Genomic DNA, 16,131 nt, shown 5'->3' on the forward strand with positions numbered 1-16,131 from the left:
TTTGGTGGTCTTTTTGAGCTTACCTAATCACTGCGAGGTGGCCAAGGGTGCTGTGTCTGTTTTCTCTCTTTATTACACATCTTTCCATTGCTCTGCAACTTCCCAGTCCATCTGCACTTCCTGAACTGAAAAAGCCCCATGGGAGGAATTGCCTCATGATGGCTTTAACTGAAGTGTGGGAAGCCGAGGAGGCTGCCACAGAGATTATTGTACAATGACAGACCGGCCGCTCATGCACACTCCTCAGCCGCCTCAAGAGCAAGGTAAGCACAAGAGCCCCAAACTCAACCCATGAGAATTTCTCCAAAGTTTCTCCTCCTATGAATTTCTTTTCAAAAGCAATTTCTTTTCTATCAAATTGAATGAGAATGGTTGAAAAAAATGTGGGAGAAATTTTTGGCACAGCACTAGTTTTTCCCCCTGATTGGTCTCCTGCTCCCCCCCCCCTACAAACGTCCTCCATTACTGGGAGCACATGGCTTGCTCTCTCGTTCCTGCCTGTGTAAAGGAACACAAAATGGACTGAACAAACTCTCTTGAAACCCCATGCTGTGCCTGCATTTGTATGTGCAAGAATACTTCTTTTTCCTTCTTCACTAAAAAAAGGTGTGGTCTCTATTTTTTAGCCTTATGTGTGCATGTGGGACTGGTAGCCGCTCATTCTGTTCCGCCTTTTCTTTTTCCCTCCTAACTGCCTGTTTTAACAGGCAGCAGCAATACCAAATAATCCCATCACAAGGAAGGGTCCTGATCTGGATTGGGGGCCCTGCTCTTACTCTGAAGTAGTAGAAGAAGAAAAAATGTTGATTGCCAATGTCAAGAAGCAGTCTTCCCAGTATTTTAAAATGAGGTACACACCGTGCACTTTGGATCCAAGTTTGAAGTTTCCAGAGCTGAGAGAAAGATTCCTTGAACATGGGTGGAAGACTCACTTAGAATCCCCCTTCAGGCAGCTTAACTAGAAGAAGTACATCAGTCTGCATGACATTCCCTATTGCCTTCTAGATGCATGATGGAAGTTCTTTCTTCTTCAAGGCCTTCTCCACTTACTGCTGCATCACTAAACAGGGACTGGGCCTCCTCCCCTCACAGAGGCCATTAAGGGGTTCATCACATGGGGCTTTTATCCTGCTATTGAGATGGCTCTCTCTCGGAAGTTTGCGGGCTCTTTAGATGTCACCGTTTCCCTCCAGGGTGTCTCCCACCATTTCCTCCAGCCTATCCAGTGATTTCCCCAAAAGCAAAAAATGTATTTTTTCCAGCCCATGGAACAGGAGCGCCATGACTTCGCTGTGAAATTCTCCAATAGAAGAAGAAACTGCTGTGTCTGCCTGCTGTGGCATTTGTTTTCAGTAGTTGGGGGTGTGGTCAGGATGAGATATGACAGGAGCGAGGGCAAGAATCACCTGCCGATTGCATCTCCTGCCTCTGCATTTCTTAACTGGAGGGAGAAGAGGGTAAAATGCGTCCCTGCAATGAAGGGAGACATATCTGATCCCCCTCCCCACCAAGCTCAGAAGCAACGTCCTCTGTTGTTTCAGAGCACCCTATTACGTTCAATGGAGCTTACTCCCAAGTAAGAGTGCCAAGGGTTGCAGACTTACAGGGTGATCTTAGGTCTACTCAGAAGTAAGTCCCATTGCGTACAATGCAGCTTAGTCCCACGTAAGTGTGCCAAGGGTTGCAGACTTACAGCACAATCTAACATTTTATGTTTACTCAGAAGTAAGTCAGAGGTTTCCTGGGGGCTGCGAGAAAGCAGTACAGAAGAAGTTAAGCTATGAAAACAAGACTCCCCCCCATCCTCCTTTGCACACATGCCAAGGAAGGAGGAAGGCACTCCCTCAGTTCAAACCACGTGGCTGTCATGTAAATAAGCCCTTCCTAATTTCACAAAGAAACCGAAAGCAGGAAGCTCCAAAAAGGATGTGGGGTTTTGCAGGGGTTTTGCTTAATGTAGAAACACCCCCAAAACAACTGTCCTGTCAGCAGGAAAGGAAGAGGAAGTAAACTGTCACCATCTCTTCAAATAGGCTGATTAACCATTTTATTTCTCTCTCTCCCTCTCCCTCCCTTATTCCTTGTACGTTGTGGGAAATAACTAAGGCAAGGCCATTTTGTCTCAGTTTCTTCGTGCCTACATGGCAGATTCCTCAAAAGCCTATAACTGTTGACTTTGTTTCTTTCATACAAAAGAAGAAACTGCTAGGACAGTAGAGATAAGTTATCTTGTTTCCACAGCAACTCACTCCAGACGTATGAATCATCGTCCTTTCAAAAACTTGCAGAGATTTGAGAGAAGAAGCTGGGGTGATGGTTCAATAAAAGTTTAGTTGATAATGAGCAGACATGCGTGCTAGGCTTGGCTGATGTCACTTATTTAGCCACATTATGATTATAAGTGCAATTGGTGAGTGTTGATCTGCGCTGCCTCTGGGTTGACAGAGCTGCCTTTGCTGTACATGAATAAACTCGAGTTGAATCTTACTTGCGTGTCCAGAGCTTAATTGGAGGGCAGCTGGGCACGGACCTCCAAGTCCAGTTTGGACATTTACCACAACGTCATGTCTTAAATTTAGATTGTAAGACTGAGGGCAGCGAGTGTCATACTATTTCTGTTTGTAAACTGCTCTGTGCTTGGAGCTTTTTTGGCTAAAGGCCAGGGTATAAGCTATAAATAATAAACATCAGAAAACATCAGAATTTTACTCTTTTCTTAATTATACACACGAATGCTACTGCTAAAGGTACTATAATTTGGTAAGATAGGTACTTCTTCTCAAGTGCTAAGATTAGTATTATTATTTATTATTAACATCTTAGCCCTTTGAGGGCTAAATGCATTTCCTAAAGTAGCACGCTGTTTTAAATGTTTCATTGTTTTAGATTTTAAATTGGTTTTAGCTTGCTTAATGGTTTAATATGTTTTTAGCTGTTTAAATTATTTATTGTTTTATACTGTCTAAATTGATTTTATCTGTACACTGCCCTGAGATCCTAATGATATAGGGCGGGATATAAATGTTTTAAATACATAAATATATCTTACTACACCACTCTTCAATCAAATAGGGCCTGTATACAGACTGGCAGATATATAGTACAGGCATTATATAATCATACCACCAGAGGGGACAGACAAATCAATCTGTTTCCAGCCTGTGTCGCTTTTGCAGGTGCTCACTCATAAGTCTGTTCTATCCCATTTCCACATTAAACTGAGAATTCAAAAAATTGTATGAAAATTCATATTTAAATATTATTATTTATTTCATTTCATTTCTACACCGCCCAATAGCCAAAGCTCTCTGGGCAGTTTACAACCATTCATAAGAGAATAAAGTACAGCATAAAAAAGGAAGAAAGGTTCCTCCTGTGCAAGCACGGGGTCATTACTGACCCCTAGTGGGACACCGCTTGCGCTGGCATTTTCGTGGCAGACTATAGCGGGGTGGTTTTCCACTGCCTTCCCCAGTCGTGACTACCTTTCCTCCAGCAAGCTGGATACTAATTTTACCGACCTCAGAAGGATGGAAGGCTGAGTCGACCTGAGCCGGCTACCCGAAACCCGGCTTCCGCTGGGATCGAACTTGGGTCGTGGGGAGAGTTTCAGTTGCAGTACTGCCGCCTACCACTCTGTGCCACACGAGGCTCACAGCAGAAAATACGGCATAAAAAATTAAATATACAAAATATAAAAACAATTTAAACAGCTAAAAACAATTTCAATACAATACTAGACCTGTTCATACGACTGGCATAAATGCCCCATCGTATTTATTTATTTATTTACAATACTTGTATACCTCTCCATGTCTAAAACAGATCTTGGAGCGGTGCATCATATGCCACTAAATGCCTGGGAGCAGAGGACACTCCTCACCTGGCGCTGGAAAGATGGCTGGGTTGGTGCCAGGCAAGTCTCAATGGGCAGTATAGAAATGAAATTTTAAATACTTTGGAAACATACTTATTCTTAAAATACACATTTCTGAATGTACTTTATCTCGTGATATGCATTTTAAATATATGTTGATACATTTTTGATCCAAGAACTGCGCTGTAATATTAGATAGCTACGTTCCGATCTGCACAGCACTCTGGGAGGTGTGGATCAGATCAATTCATATAGGAACTGGCAAACATCAGAAGTGCAGAAATAGAAGAAAAATACCACACTGTATTAAAACATCAAAATAACCAAACTTTGTAAAGGTCCAAATGTGAGATTTTAAATGATGCAACTTTTAAAATCATATATTTAAAACTGATTAAAAAAAATAACCTCTTGATTCCTTCTCCATTGTCTTTCCTCCATTCACTTGTACCTCCAGGCAGGAAATTTCACGAGACTATCAAAAGAGAAAGGCAAACAGGCAAAAGGTAAAATCCTTCTGGCAAAAGTAAGGTAGCTATAAAGTAACAGGTCCTTACCGAGCAACTTCAAAAAACAGCCTAGAACCAATCTGGAATATGCCAATAAGGCTTCTGGGTTTCAGTCAGAACTAGCCAGAACTCAAAGCTCCTTTAGAGTTCTGGCTGGTTCTGAATGAAACCTGGAATGCATCAGAGTTGGCTGCAAAACTGTGATCCAGAGACCCTATATATCAGGGTCATGTTTCTGTATTACATGCAGTCCCATGGCTCCTCTTCATCTCCTGCTTCCAGTAACATCTACTAATACAAAATGGGTAATGTAGCATCATGTTTCAAGTTTGCCCCACCCCCAATCAACTCTGTTAGCTACCGCTTGAAAGGGTGGGAAATTACAACATCAGGTCATAGATTGCCCATTAATAGATGATACCTGTGTAGAGAGCAGGAGGAAGAAGTGGGCTTTAGGCTCTGGCCAGTGCTCTGTAATATGCATGCTCCATAACATCCAATTGCCTATTTGCTTCTGGGGCTCATAGAAGAAGCTGGTGCTTAACTTTAAAGCTCTAAAAGGCTTGGGACCAGAATACATGGAGGACCATCTCACTCTATACTAGCCTGTCCGTGTATTAAGTTCTGGAGGGGAGGCTCACCTTCTACACATTGGGCTGTTTTGCATGATCAGACAAGCCACCAGGGTTTAAATAAGTTTAAATAAATATCCTTCAGTAAGCTTGAATAAGCCATGGTGGCTTATTTACATTGGCAGGGTGTGTGCTGGGCACCATTAGTCGAGTTACCCGCCCCAGCACAGCTTGTCATGTTGCCCAAGCCTGGGCAGCATGGCTTGTTGGCATGGGAAAAAACCCAGCAACAGGTCATGGGTTATTTGAGGGTTGTTTCCCCCTCAAATAAGCCATGTCGCTTGGGTTCAGACAACATGACAAGGCACAGTGGCTTGTTTTGATCATGAGAACTGGGTCATTATGTAGCAAATAGGGAAAAAGCCTCCTTTTTTATGTTGCCCCATCTATGGAACACTCTCCCCATGGACTGGGGGCGATTCTGCATTCCTTTTGGCACCAGGTTAAAACTTCTTAGTTTGCCCAGACATTTTAAGTTGGTTACTTTGTCCTGTTTTATTTTTATTACTTTTCAAAAACCATTTTATCATTATGTGTTATTGATTTTATTGTGTTTTTTGCTGTATGGCCATTTTAATTATACTCATTGTTCACCTCCCTGATAGCTATTTGATGAAGGATGGTTTATAAATATTTAAATTAATAAATAAAGTATTCTTTCGAGCCTATATGTTAATAAAGCTAAATTTATAGATGGGCCTCTTTATAAATTATGTTATTAATGACCTATATTTAATAAAACAATGCCTTGGCAGTCTGATTAGTTTCAAGAGTATATTTCAGATGAAAAAAATATGCATAGCTATGCGTAAGGATATGCATAAGGCACCTTTAATTTTTCAGATTGATGTCAAGTTCAGTGAACCCAAAATTATTTTAAGATAAAAATCTTATTAAGCCAAGATATGAACAAGACTTTTGATGTGTATGTGTTCCCTTTACTTCATGCAAAACATTGAACAAAGTGGGAAGTGTGGCATTAACTATAGTTTCCCATTTTGTCTGAACCATGAAACTATGGTTAACAGCTTCAGAACAAGCAGGGATATTAAGCCATAGTTTGAAGTTGGCTTAATATCCTTGTTTCTTCCAAAGCTGTTAAGCCTACTTCAAATGATGGCTTAGGGCTGTGGGTTTGGCCAAAAGGCTCATTCATTCATATTAAGGTGAGATATGATGTACGCATGTACATGGTCTTTGTTTTCCCTGGCACGCTAATCTGGTGGGCCAAACGATTTTAGAACCCAGAAGCTTTAGAACTTCAGTAAGATATCATAGTCATATGGTCACAACTACTATATGATTTAAAAAAAACACAAAATTGAGATTACCACTAATACACCATTAGTGAAAATATGCTCATCAGGAACTGGTCTGCAATACAAAATAAAAATATTTCACATATAATTGGTCTTCATCAGTAAACTAAATCTGCATTTCCAGGGTTGGATCCCAAACTAAGTTGGACCAAGTGCTCTGGTGAAAGTGAACTTCCCCATGCCCTCCACCCTCAAAATGCTACACAGAGAGACCCTGCTGAATGGGGTGAGCTGTGATGCTCGGGGAGGAAGGAAGGATCCCCCCCAAATTGGGCAGGGGTACCTTCTGCCTGTGGAGTCCTTTCTGTCATGGATGTTCCCTTCCTCTCACAAAAGGCAGATCCTGGATCCATCCCCTAGTTGCCAGCATTGAACTCTGTGTTAATATATTTGGCTCAATTTAGCTCATATCATATAACCTAATACAACAGGGTACTGAGAAGATTTAAACATTGGACAGTTACCCTTAGATGCACAACATGGAGGCTTTGCAAGATCATAAGAAACGTGAGATCCAGATCATGTTGACTGTCACACAACACAGTTCACTTTTTTTTTGTAGGGGCGTAACAGAATAACAAGGCAAGACACCAAAGTATAGGGTAACTAGGGCCAACATTTATTAATAACGACAAGCCAAGGCCTGAAACAATAACAGGGTGTGTGACTTAAGCTCTGGAGTCACCAGAGGCTCAGCTTGTTTGCAGGCAAAGGGCAAGGTTAACCCAGTCCCTGGAATGTCGACAGTCCAAGTCGCTACTTACTCCAGCAGCTCAACCCTTGCAGGTGTTGAAGATGATCTCCCTGACTCCCAGGGCCCCACAGTTCTGGGTAGGTAAGAAGGTTGGCCTTAAAAGCAATCTGTACCCCACCCTCCAGGTCATTTGGCTCTGAATGAGAGGTATCAGGAATCCCAATCATCATAAAGGTGCCTCCGGGAACTCAGCCAAATCTCTACATATTCAGCTCTTTCCCTGCACATTCCTGTTGAAATTGTGACCAACCTCAGGCTTAGTTTAATGCACAGGCCCCCAACACTAATGTGGTTCTCCCCATGCAGCAGTGTAGAGTGGGTGTGAGAGGACAAAACATGCCTCAGCCAATCATATTCAGCCCATGTGTGACCAGCTCGCCTTATACTGCACATAAAGTGATGGAGGGTAGGTGCTGCAAGAACTAAGAGGCCTGGATAGGGGAAGGGAGCGTTCATATCAGGGCCAAATCCAGCCTGCCTGGGGTCCCAATCCAGCCCTCCAGGGTTCCCCAGATGGCCATGCCCTTTCCTTTGGCCCCACCCCCTTTCCCCCAACCACCCATCATTTAGTGGTTCAGCTTTTGTGTAGTCCCCCCACCCACCCAATTCTAAAAAAGTTGAAATGACTCTCCTAAGGCATTACTGGCAGTAAGGGCTTTCAGCTAAAGTACGCTGGTATTTTTTTCTATTTCGGGCCCTGCCTCTTTTGCCTCTGGCCCCGCCCACCATTGGGTTGCAGCCCGGGGAGCTTCTCCAAAATGAAATTCAGCCCTTGGGCTGAAAAAGGTCCTCCGCCCCTGCGTTATATAGTCTGGCAAGCCATGCCCCACAACAGTGCCAGCACAGCGTGCAGACATGTGCATTATCAGACATGCCCTGCCTAATATCTGGGTCCCTGGATAAACTACATCTTTCACAGTGGGCGAAGTGCACACTTTTCTGATGTTGTATATTCTTAAATATGCCATATTACTGGGATGTACTTACAGGCTCTCCAGGCTAAACTCCACCTCCAGTTGTTCTTTAATCTATGAAAGGACAAACATTTTTGTTTTGATACGAGATAATGTTTTCCTCCCTTATTAGCAGGTTGGGAAAACCCATGTGCAAGGATGATACATAAGATACATTGATACAAACATGACAAATCAATACAACTTTCACCCTCAGAAGTGAGCATCTCTAAAATCCCTGTCCTAAGTTAAAAATTAGTAGACACCAGGGAAAATGCAGCCCCTTACGTTGCTTATACTCAGTGCTGTATCAGCATTGCTTATCAAACATTCATGCCTGTAGTTGCCTACTCAGGCACCAAAGACATCAATTCCTATATTGCTACTCCTCCAGCCACAGCTTGTGATGTGGGGAGGAATCCTATTATCAGAGGGAACATGAGGCTTGAGTACTAAAGACTCCTGGACAGTAGGGCTGGTGGGCCAGTTATGGAGAAGGAGCCCATCTGCCTTTAAGAGCAGGTGCTGCCTAACATTTCCCCTACAGTGGCCGTTCCACCTCCCTTCCTGAATTTGGCATTTTTTTCTTCTACCCCATGCAGTGGATAATACTGGCGCTGTGCTACCCCACTTAAGATGGAAATGACTGAAAGCATTAAACAGGAGCTTTCTTCAACATTATGGCACTTTCTTGTTACCATTAAAACAAGCAAAGTTAGTAGGCAAGAAAGTGAAACCAAAACCAGCACTGAGTAGGCTGCACAGGAAGAGAAAGAAGAAGCACATCCCAGCTTCTTGTTCTGACTTACATGCATTAACTATTTAGTAGATTTCAACCAGTCATTTTCTCTCAATACAGGGGTTTTATCTAATGACCGTTGCTTATTCCAACGATTTGGGGAGATATTTCACCATGTAGCTAATTTGGCATACAGCCTGTTCTGGTCAGAACTGGAAGGTTCAGAGTGAGTTGGGAAGGATTTCAGGACAGGCTAACTTGGTGAGCACTGTGGGGCATCTTCGTGGAGAAGGGTCTATCCAACCAACCTCCCATAGCCAACCAGCTTGAGAGGAAAAGCTACCCTTGCCTTGAGTCCTGGAATCTTCACTGAAACTAAGGCTTCCTAGCTGTGGTGAGATGTGGTGGTCAGTTGCCTCAAGGTGAGCAGGCGAAGAAAAGCACAGATCCGTTAATGCAGCAGTCCCCAACCTTTTTGACACCAGGGCCCGGTCTCGTGGAAGAACAATTTTTCCACAGACTGGGGGGGGGGATGGAACCGGGCCGCAGTAGGGGTGTGGGAACCCCCCTTACCTTGGGTCCGCAGGGGGAGGTGATCTGCCCCTCCCCCCAGAATCCTCACCGGCCCTGGCCGGCTTCACTCTGTGGCGAGTCCGCAGAGCTGCCAGCCGGCTCTGGCAGCTGGTGGACTTCCGGCCGCTGGGACGCAAATGGTGTCCACATAGCGGACGCCATTTTCTTCCCTGTTCTTTGCAGTAATAGGCTATGTAGAGATTTACATAGCCTATTACTTGAAGAACTGGGATGCAAATGGTGTCCGCTATGCGGATGCCATTTGCCTCCCAGTGGCCGGAAGTCCGCCAGCGGCCAGAGCTGGCTGGCAGCTCTGTGGACTTGCTGCGGAGCGGAGCCGGCCAGGGCTGGCAAGGATTCCAGGGGGAGATTGCCTCCCCCCCCACAGACCCAAGGTAAAGGGGGCTCCCCTGGCCTAACAGGCCACGGACTGGTACCAGTCCGCGGCCCGGGGGTTGGGGACCCCTGCGTTAATGGATAGATCTGGCACCTGGAGCCAGGGTATTCACCCATTTAAGGTAGACAGTGACAGGTGTGTCCTCCCAAGCGCTCATATGGGAGAAGCCATAGCTCAGGGAGCGTCCATAGCTCAGCAGTAGAGCACATGCTTTGCATGCAGAAGGTCAATAGTTCAATCCCTGGCATCTCAAGGGAGGACTAGTTAAGAATCCTGCCTGAATCCTTAAAGAGCTGCTGCCAGTCAGTGTTGACAATACTGAGCTAGATGGACTGATGGACTGACTTAGTATAAAGCAGCTTCCTATGTTTCTGCATTCAGTCTTAGGTGATCTGCAATACTGGGTAGAGTTTGTTGCTAATATGTTTCTGCTTGTTGCAGATCCCTGATAAATTAAATAAAACTGTAGCCCTTTATTAATCCCATTTACTGTTTTATGTCTTGATACCCTGTGAGTGTGCGTTTGTTTTGAGCAATGCTTATTATCTGATACCTGCTTACATACAGGGCATGAAGGCCATTGTATGCCCTCAGTACCTGCTCTTCAAAGGTCTTTGACTGTGGACTTGTCATGTAGCAATCCTGGGCATTCTAGGAAGGCCTCTTTACACTCTGAAATGGTGGTGCAGTGGAATGGGTCCACTCTGCTCTGCCAAAATTGGTTGTGCTCATTCCTAACAAGTTTGAATTGCTTTCCATTCAAACAGCACAAGGACAAGCAAGGGTAGCTCTGGGAAGGTAGCATCACTCTCCAAGAGGTCTTGAAGCATTTCATTATCGTTTTCAAGTCCTTTCTGCACATTATTTTGCTCCACCTGCTCTCCTTATCTTTGTGGTGAAGGGTTTAGGAACCTTAGCCACACTAAACCTTGGCATTGATCAGGGGGTTGGACTCAATGGCCTTGTAGGCCCGTTCCAACCCTACTTTTCTATGATTCTATGATTCTATACCCCAGCAACAATTGAGGTAGCTAAAAGACCTTTCCTTCCTTACCTCCTCTGCCAGCAGGGGCGAGGAGGACTGAAAAATCTGACTGGGTTGCATGCCCACCTTCTCTCCCCATGGTAAATCCTTGGGGAGGGATTTCACTTGTTAATAATATCCTTCCAGTGCCTGCAGTTCTGCCTTCTTACTTTTGGATCCAATGGAAATGTGAGGCAAACATTTTCTCCAAGCTGGATTTTAGAAACATCAAAGAGAACAGTAAGGAGATGGCTGTCCATGAGGCAGTTGTTCTCATCATGAACCATCAGCTCTAAAACATTCTGAGGAGAGAAGGAAAGTTAAATCATCAAGTCTTGATTCTGGAAGGACACAAAACCCAAAGGAGCTGGAGAAATGTGTGTGTGTGTGTGTGTGTGTGTGTGTGTGAGAGAGAGAGAGAGAGAGAGAGAGAGAGAGAATCAACATAAGCTATAATCTTTAAAATTTGAATTATATACTGAACCTTACAGTTTAAACCTAGACTACGTTTTACACCTTAAACCCCAAGATTCACACAGTAATTGCATAAGATGAATTAATTTCCTGCCTCCCCGCCACCACCAATATAAGGCAAGTAGGTTGGGTTCATCATTTTCTTCTGCTAGTCAACTGTAATCCTACTGGCACAATGTAGATTGGTATTGGTTTAGCTGGCTCTTTGTATAAATGGCCTTGGGATGGTACAGAGCTGAGGTGTCGCAATAAATTCTAGACTATGGTGTCATATGTGATGCAGGAAGTTCAATTCTCAACAGAAGCTGAGGTACTATCAGAAAAGTGAGAAGCTTACTTTAGCGTAGGAGTGCACGAAAGTCACTTACCTGGTCTCGCAGCTTTTCGCGGTGGGGGGGAGGCGCTTCGCTGCTCTCCCCCCGAAGTTCAGGCCGGGGGGGAGGCTTCCTGCCTTGCCCGGCCGAAATTCAGGCCGGGGAGGAGGCGCCTCGCCTCGTCCGGCCATGAAATAAAAAGTTAAAAAAAACACGCCCCCGTGATAGGCTACGTGACGATTAACGTAGCCTATCACGGCTAGATCTGCAAAGTCAGCCGTGATAGGCTACGTAAATCGTCACGTAGCTTATCACGGGTGACTTAAAAAAAAAAAAAAGTGCGTACGCTAATGGCGGCCCCCATAGGGAGCTGCCATTCGCGTTCCTTATTTGGTCGCTGTAGTCTACATAAATCTTTACGTAGACTACAGCGACGAAATAAGGAACGGGAATGGCGGCTCCCTATGGGGGCCGCCATTAGTCGTACGCGCTTTTTTTTAAAAAGTCACCCGTGATAGGCTACGTGACGATTTATGTCGCCTATCACGGCTGACTTTGCAAATCTAGCCGTGATAGGCTACGTTAATCGTCACGTAGCCTATCATGGGGGCGTTGTTTTTTTTTTAGTTTTATTGGAATGGCGGCTGTGGCAGCCGGTCGAAAGATCGGCTGCTGCCCCCGCCCCTGACGAAGACCCGACGAACCGCCGCCGAGACCCGCCACCGGGAGGGACATTCGCCAAAGGTACGTCCCGTCCCGGGGGGGTGCGGGGGGCGGGGGGGTGCGGAGAATTTCTCCCCGCAACTTCTTCAGGGGGCCGAACACGTTGGCGCTCAGCCCCCCGAAGTTTCGGGGAGAAATTCTCCGCCAACCCTACTTTAGCGGTATTTTTTTTTAGAAACGTCATATAGTTACCTGGAACGAACTTTGGCGGTTTTGCCTGACCTGGAAAGTACTCCCCCCTTGGCCTCCAGTGATGGAGCAAGATATTATAGTTTTAATTCAACAACTGGTAAATGGCAAAGCACCCAGAGAAGATACGTTGCTCTCAGAACTATTCAAGTTGGATCCATCTAGGCCCCTATCCTTGCCAAATTATTTACATATATAAATGAAACAAGTATGTTTCCCAAGGCAGAGGATGAGATGGCTAGATAGCATCACCGATGCAATGAATATGAACTTGAGCACGCTCCGGGAGAAAGCGCAGGACAGGAAGGCCTGGCGTGCTATGGTCCATGGGGTCACGAAGAGTCGGACACGACTGAACGACTGAACAACAACAACAACAAGGCTTCCAAAACAATGCTTTCAGGAACAACTAGGCCCAAAAAGCTGGAAAGAGAGATGTGAAGCATTGTCTGAGGAATGTGACCAGGGGTGCTGCTAAATTCTTAAAAGATCCAGGGCACAAGGCCATAACACAAATTTGTATGCATATATATATATATATATATATATAAAATATCCGAGTCTAAGCACACTTCTAATATATATGTGTGTGTGGTATGCTTGCATGTGTGTATAGATTACATACATAATAAGAAGTGTGTGCTGACCCCCACCCCCCACCCCACTTCAACTCAGACCCCAATTCAGCATTTTAGAAAACATCCCACTTCTGCTCTGGCCAATTTGTAGTCGGACCATTTCAACTCAGCACCAAACCTGAATCAAGGTTTGGAAAAAATAGCCGTTATGCTTCCAGTTGACTACCATGGGAAATTAAAAAAACAAACAAACTTCTAACTTTTTTCTCTTGGTCAGAACTGGATGATAATTTCAGGCATAGTAGCCCCCTGGAAGGGGTTTACACCTGCCCAATATCAGAAAAATAGGTGCAGGGTTTATGTTTTGATTTTCTTTTAAAAGGAACTGCCAATAACATTTTTATTCCTTGGAAGAATTGGATAAACATTTCAGGATTCATTGCCCCATCAGAGGAGATCATGTCTCCAAATTTCAGAATGCTAGCCACAAGGGTTTGGGTGCAAGGGTGGCCTTGACATTTTGGGGTCTTGTATTGGCTCCAGGCCCCTTCATGGATCACTGCCTTGTTGTGGCGAAGGGGCTTGCGTAACTCAGTGAACCCATAAACTATGCCGTGCAGGGCCACCCAAGATGACAGGTCACGGTGGAGAGTTCTGACAAAATGTGGTCCACTGGAGAAGGAAATGGCAACCCACTCCAGTATTCTTGCCAAGAAAACCCCATGGAACGTATCACAAGGCTAAAAGATATGATGCCAGAAGATGAGCCCCTCAGGTCGGAAGGTGTCCAATATACTACTGGGGAAGAGCAGAGGGTATTTCCAAGTAGCTCCAGAAAGAGTGAAGCGGCTGGGCCAAAGCCGAAAGGACACTCAGCTGTGGATATGTCTGGTGGTGAAAAGAAAATCCGATGCTGTAAAGAACAATATTGTTTAGGAACCTGGAATGTCAGATCGATGAATCAAGGTAAGCTGGAGGTGGTCAAACATGAGATGGCAAGATTGAACATCGACATCTTGGGAATCAGTGAACTAAAATGGACAAGCACGGGCGAATTTAATTCAGGTGACCATCATATCTACTACTGTGGGCAAGAATCCCTTAGAAGAAATGGAGTAGTACTCATAGTAGTACTCATAGTCAACAAAAGGGTGGGAAAAGCAGTACTGGGGTACAATAGAATGATCTCAGTACGAATCCAAGGCAAACCATTTAACATCACAGAAATTCAAGTCTATGCCCCAACCACTGATACAGAAGAAGCTGAGGTTGATCGGTTCTATGAAGACCTAGAACACCTTCTAGAACTAACACCAAAAAAAGATGTCCTCTTCATTCCAGGTGATTGGAATGCTAAAGTAGGAAGTCAAGAAATCACCGGGATAACAGGCAAGCATGGCCTTGGTGTGCAAAATGAAGCAGGACAAAGGCGAATAGAGTTTTGCCAAGAGAACACGCTGATCATAGCAAACACTCTTTTCCAACAGCACAAGAGGCAACTCTACACATGGACATCACCAGATGGTCAATATCGAAATCAGATTGATTATGTCCTTTGCAGCCAAAGATGGAGAAGCTCTATACAGTCAGTAAAAACAAGACCTGGAGCTGACTGTGGCTCAGATCATGAGCTGCTTCTTGCAAAATCTCGGCTTAAATTGAAGAACGTAGGGAAAACCACTAAACCATTCAGGTATGACCTAAATCATATCCCTTATGAATATACAGTGGAGGTGAGGAATAGATTTAAGGGATTAGATCTCATAGACAGAGTGCCAGAGGAACTATGGACGGAGGTCCATCACATTGTTCAGGAGGCAACAACTCAATCCATCCCAAAGAAAAAGAAATGCAAGAAAGCCAAGTGGCTGTCTGATGAGGCTTTACAAGTAGCTGAGGAAAGAAGAGAAGCGAAAAGCAAGGGAGAAAGGGGAAGATATATCCAACTGAATGCAGAGTTGCAGAGAATAGCAAGGAGAGACAATAAGGCCTTCTTAAATGAACAATGCAAAGAAATTGAGGAAAACAACAGAATGGGAAAGACTAGAGATCTTTTCAAGAAAATCGGAGATCTCAAGGGAAAGTTTTGTGCAAAGACGGGCATGATAAAGGACAAAGAAGGCAGGGACCTAACAGAAGCAGATGAGATTAAGAAGAGGTGGAAAGAATACACAGAAGAACTATACAGGAAAGATCTGAATGTCCCTGATAGCCATGATAGTGCGGTCACTGAACTTGAGCTGGACATCCTAGTAGAGATGTACGAAAATCACTTACCTGTTTGCGGATTATGTTAATGTGGGGGGGAAGGCGTTCCGTCCCTCCCCTCGGAATCCTGGACGGGGGGAAGCATTCCGTTCCTCCCCCCGGAATCCTGGACGGGGGTGGAGGCGCTCCGTTCCTCCCCCCCAGAATCCTCCGCGGCCGGCTGTGCTCCGCAGCAGCTCCGCGGAGCAGCCGGCCAGGCCCAGCCAGCCCAGGGCCATCCGCAGCCGGATTTCCGGCCATGGAGGGCTCTGGGGGGGGGAGAAAAACACGTACGCAAATGGTGGTGGCTATGGCTGCCGCCATTTGCGTTCCTTATTTTTGATGTCTTAATCTAAGTAAATAATTACATAGACTAAGATGGCGAAAATAAGGGGAACGCAAATAGCGTAGTGGATGCTATTTGCATTCCCCTTATTTTCGCCGTCTTAGTCTACATAATTATTTATGTAGAATAAGATGGCCCAAAATAAGTAACGCAAATGGCGGGGCCATAGCCGCCGCCATTTGCATTCACCTTTTTTTAAAAAAAAACCCAGTCATTTTAGGCTATGTAAGTTTTTACATAGCCTAAAACGTCTGGGTTAAAAATAAAAAAAAAGGGGTGTGCAAAAAAACCACAAAAAAATCTGCAAATGGCAGTGGTGGCAGCCAGTCGGAAGATCAGCCGCCGCAGCTGCCACTGGAGCCACCGCCGCCACCGCCTGGAAGATCTGCCCCAGGTAAGTCTCGTCCCGGGGGGATCCACGGAGGGGGGCGAGGGGGGGCAGGCCATTCCGCCACAGATTTCGGGGGGCCAAATGCACTGGCA

The 16,131-nt window shown here is 45.0% G+C and overlaps 1 protein-coding gene across 1 annotated transcript in view; it reads right to left on the reverse strand.

Moving 5' to 3' along the window:
• Positions 1 to 16,131, reverse strand: part of LOC146357387 (cytosolic phospholipase A2 epsilon-like) — a 123,612-nt gene that overhangs the window by 61,374 nt on the left and 46,107 nt on the right. The window contains exons 4-7 of the mRNA XM_084846386.1: positions 10,948 to 11,079; positions 8,079 to 8,119; positions 6,350 to 6,392; positions 4,286 to 4,352 (exon numbers count right to left, since the gene is read on the reverse strand). Coding sequence (XP_084702512.1) covers positions 4,286 to 4,352; positions 6,350 to 6,392; positions 8,079 to 8,119; positions 10,948 to 11,079 — 283 coding nt within the window. The remainder of the gene's footprint in view (positions 1 to 4,285; positions 4,353 to 6,349; positions 6,393 to 8,078; positions 8,120 to 10,947; positions 11,080 to 16,131) is intronic.

The sequence above is a fragment of the Heloderma suspectum genome, chromosome 1 (genome assembly GCF_057233095.1).
Source record: "Heloderma suspectum isolate Gila_16-S chromosome 1, 16-S_ref, whole genome shotgun sequence".
Classification (NCBI taxonomy): Eukaryota; Metazoa; Chordata; class Lepidosauria; order Squamata; family Helodermatidae; genus Heloderma; species Heloderma suspectum.